At 37.7% G+C, this 4,007-nt stretch overlaps 1 protein-coding gene across 1 annotated transcript in view; it reads left to right on the top strand.

Moving 5' to 3' along the window:
• nod1 (nucleotide-binding oligomerization domain containing 1) overlaps positions 1 to 4,007 on the top strand; it is an 11,648-nt gene extending 7,641 nt beyond the window's left edge. The window contains 6 exon segments of the mRNA XM_071582336.1: positions 1,778 to 1,861; positions 2,016 to 2,099; positions 2,197 to 2,280; positions 2,379 to 2,450; positions 2,913 to 2,996; positions 3,490 to 4,007. Of these exon segments, the coding sequence (XP_071438437.1) occupies positions 1,778 to 1,861; positions 2,016 to 2,099; positions 2,197 to 2,280; positions 2,379 to 2,450; positions 2,913 to 2,996; positions 3,490 to 3,559 (478 nt within the window). The 3' untranslated portion in view covers positions 3,560 to 4,007.

The following is a 4,007-nucleotide window of genomic DNA, read 5'->3' as shown; positions in this document are numbered from 1 at the left end:
TATCGTTCCGCAGACGTTTTCCTCTTTTGTTTTTTATCCGCCATCTCTATCTTTCTGTTGCTCGGCTCGGCTAATGTCCGTCCCATGCACTGAACGCGCTCTCCTCCACATCACGAGTAGAAACGCCCCTTACTGCTGATTGTTTGCAATTCGGCCCGAATCAGTTTTCTAATGTGTTTTTGAAAAATCACATACCCTGCCTTTAATTTTACGCATTTAGCAGCGTCGGACTTAAGCCCTTTTTTAAGCCCTTTCTCTGATGATGTGCTTGATTTTGACTGAACGGTTCGGCCGGCCCATCTTGGGACCAGGCATTTAACATTTATTTATTATTAACATTATTATTATTATAACCATAGAGAAATCGTGCAAGCGATAAAAACCTGTCCTATGCGCAGTTGGCCCGTACATTTTTTTTTTAATATATATATATTTAGTAAAAATCTGACCGGCCCACATTAAACAAAATGGTCCGGCCCCTCTGGCATTTGCCAGAATTGTCAGATGGCCAATCCGCCCCTGGAGAGGAGTGCTCAGCGTATTTCGTACACGTTCTTCATGAAGCATATGAAGCTTACATTGATCTGCGGCCTTGGTTTGAAGAAATTCGGTACACACCATTAGACACTATTAGTGTCATATCAGTGGTTAACACAGACCCCAGTGAGTATTTTAATTTAAAATAACAAATAACATTTTACAAATACAGAAACCATGAAATGAAAAGTCCAGACCAATGTTTATAATTTTAACAAAATATTTTAGTCAGATTATTGGCATGTCATACTGTAGGACGCTACATTTATGCACTTGAATATTTATGACAACCGCTGGAGGATCTTTACACGGACAGTCAGATGGAGCTCCTGAACGACAGAGGTGAGAGTTTGGGATACTTGCACTTTGTATTTTTATATCAATATGGTACAAGATTATCCTATTTAAATCAATAGATAAATGAGTTAGGTCAGAAGTAAACTAAAAGTAATCGGATTATATTACTTAAAATGTGTAATGTAATGGATTACGTTAGTAACCACAATTTTTGTCATGTAATTTTGAATCAGTAATGGACTACAATTTGTAAGTAATCTACTCAGCTCTGCCTTTCAGATTTTGCGTGAATCAGCTCACGGACTGCAGTATTGAGGTTCTGGCAGAGGAACTCATCAGACACAAAATCATTAAGGTCTTGGGGTGAGTTCATCCGCTCATCTTTATGTTGTCAGGTTTTATTTAGACCTCATTCTACCCTCTTTGCTTTCCATTTACAGTCTTTACAAAAACTACATCACAGACGTTGGAGCCAAACTAGTAGCAAAGATTATTGAAGAATGACCACACTTGAAGGTTGTCAAGTAGGAATCTCTTGTATGTTGGCAATGGAAGAATCTTTATCTAATATGTGAGGACATTCTGCATGATTTGGTATGCATGAAAATCTGTTCTTTTAAAAATGTTCATACACAAATGACATTTAAAATCCATTGCTTTATGTTTACTGACAGACCATGTGTTCAACGACTTTTTAACCACATGATCTTGTCATTACATTTGTTTTGGAGCATTTAGCAAGTGTGCAGGTTCTTGCTTTGTTTTGATTTGACTACACCTTATAAAACATTACTCCGATGTGTGCATGGTTTTATTGATGGGATTAAAAATGGATTGCAATGCTTTCAAGATGATGCACACTTTAAAACCACTCGTAAACGTACACATTCTCACAGGGTGTGTAGAACGCATGGTTCATCATTCATTTGTTTGTTTCCCATAGGCTCGGCTGCAACAACATCACAGGTATGGGTGGGAAATACCTGGCCAATGCAATTCACAAGAGCAAATCTATCTTTGATGTAGGGTAAGAATATGCACTGGAATAATTAGACCATACCTTTAAAAAACCTTTCTTAATGCATTTATATCTTTGGAATTCATGTTTTTAAAACTGAGTTTTACAGAAATGATTCAAAACGATGGTAAAGGTTTGGTGACATTAAATTAATTGGTTGCAGAATGTGGGGAAACACCATCGGTGACGAGGGCGCAGATGCGTTTGAGGAGGCTCTGAAGAATCACCCAAGCCTGACCAACCTCAGGTAAATCTTGCATCATCAAGTGACTCTCCTGTCTCCATTCTGAAGACTTCAGCTGTCAGATAAAGAATCTGAGATTGATTATTGCATTGCTGTTTAGTCTCTCTGCCAATGGCATTACGTCTCACGGTGGAAGAAGTCTGGCAAAAGCACTGAAGGAAAACACAAGCCTTCACATCTTCTGGTACGACTGGACGCCATATTTTCTCATGCATCTGAAAAAATAAAACCTTCTAATTATCATTCCCAGATGCATTCTTATTTAATGTGCTTATTTTTCAGGTTGATACAGAACTAAATCTCTGATGCTGCAGCGGATGCCTTCAGGTCTAACTCTGCTCTGACACATCTGATGTATGACCGAATATACCTCTATATAATATACCTATACCTTATTTCAGTAATGCACAGTAATGTTGCATGCTCATTTTGGGGTGTGATTTAAAAGTTTACAGCATTCACTTAGTGCATAAACAAAGTGCAAATGCAATGATGCAAATACTATTTTTTGCTGCATCTCACATGCTTTGCTTGACAGAAATTGCATGAAAATACATTGTAGCCTGTGGATATTAAAGGAAATACTCAAACATTACTCAGAAAGCTCAATGCATGTCTGCTGCAGATGCAAAATGCGTGAAACAACACATCTAAACATACATTAATGTTCATAATGCATGGTAATTTATTAACTATTAGATCAGGATATCATTTCTATTTTGATCAACAACAGTATATGCCAAAAAATGCACTTCAGCTTTGTACGCACAATATATTTGCTCTGACGGACTGAATGATCCATTCAACTCTCTATAGGCTAATAAAAAACAAGTTCACCATTAATGGAGCCAAACAGATGCCTGAAGGCCTGATTAACAACACTACACTGAAGGAAGTCAAGTAAGATATGCTATTTGATCCAAAAACTAGAGTTTGCATCAATTTAATGGCATAAAAGCTGTAATGAAAGATTATTCTGCCTTCAAGACACCTCAGTTTAGCCAGATGTTAAAGCATTGCATTATTTTTTGCAATGAAGGCAATCTCATACTTCATCGCGACAAGCTCCACCAAAGATGGTGGTTGAAGTGAGAGAAATGTCAATGAAAAGTAGTGATAAAATGGCTCAATATACTAAAATACAAATCAACAATTTTACCCAGTATTGATGTGTGCAATGTATTTCATCACATTAACTTTCAAACTCAATTGAAATTTATTGAGTATTGTTGCCTATACAGATTTTTACAATTCACTCACTAATGAGGCGTCACATTACAAGATAGCGCACTAGGATTTAGGACAGCCCTAGTTTCCCCTCTTAACTAACCTTATGTGAGCAGATCAGGGTTTCCAGTTTCACACATTTCCACATTTTCTGGTTCGTTCACAGTATTAAAGGAAACCGGGTTTCTGAAGAAGAAGGACTCTATGAGGGCGACAAGAGGCTTCGCTTCCACTGAGAAGAACCAGTAAAACACATGATTTGAGAAAAGAATCTGTGAGAAAATAAGGAAGCTGGTGTCATGCCACAGACATTGGTTTACTTCAGTAACAGAAGCACCACTGGCTGTGAAGGCAACACGATTCAAAACTTCCAGGTTTATTACTGTGGCTCTGACGCGAGTTTCACACTGAAGCCAGAACAAACATAGTTAGATGAAACTCTTGGTAATACTTTACTTAAAGCCTATTTAGGGATGCACTGATACCAATACTGATACTGCGCTCCAGTACTCGTGCTTTAAAATGCCCCGATACCAAAAGTGTGTGAACAGAGCTGTGTTCAGATAAAGAAACACCATCAACAGAACAACAGAGAGCAGAATGGAGTTATAAGACATTAAGGATGTCTACAAAGTACATGTATGTAGTTAATATGTTAACATTTACATTTAGTCGTTTAGCAGA

The sequence above is a fragment of the Sinocyclocheilus grahami genome, unplaced genomic scaffold (genome assembly GCF_001515645.1).
Source record: "Sinocyclocheilus grahami isolate Dianchi unplaced genomic scaffold, SAMN03320097.WGS_v1.1 scaffold992.1, whole genome shotgun sequence".
Lineage (NCBI taxonomy): Eukaryota > Metazoa > Chordata > Actinopteri > Cypriniformes > Cyprinidae > Sinocyclocheilus > Sinocyclocheilus grahami.
Note: the sequence above shows the minus strand (reverse complement) of the source record. Positions and strands in the feature narration are given on the sequence as shown.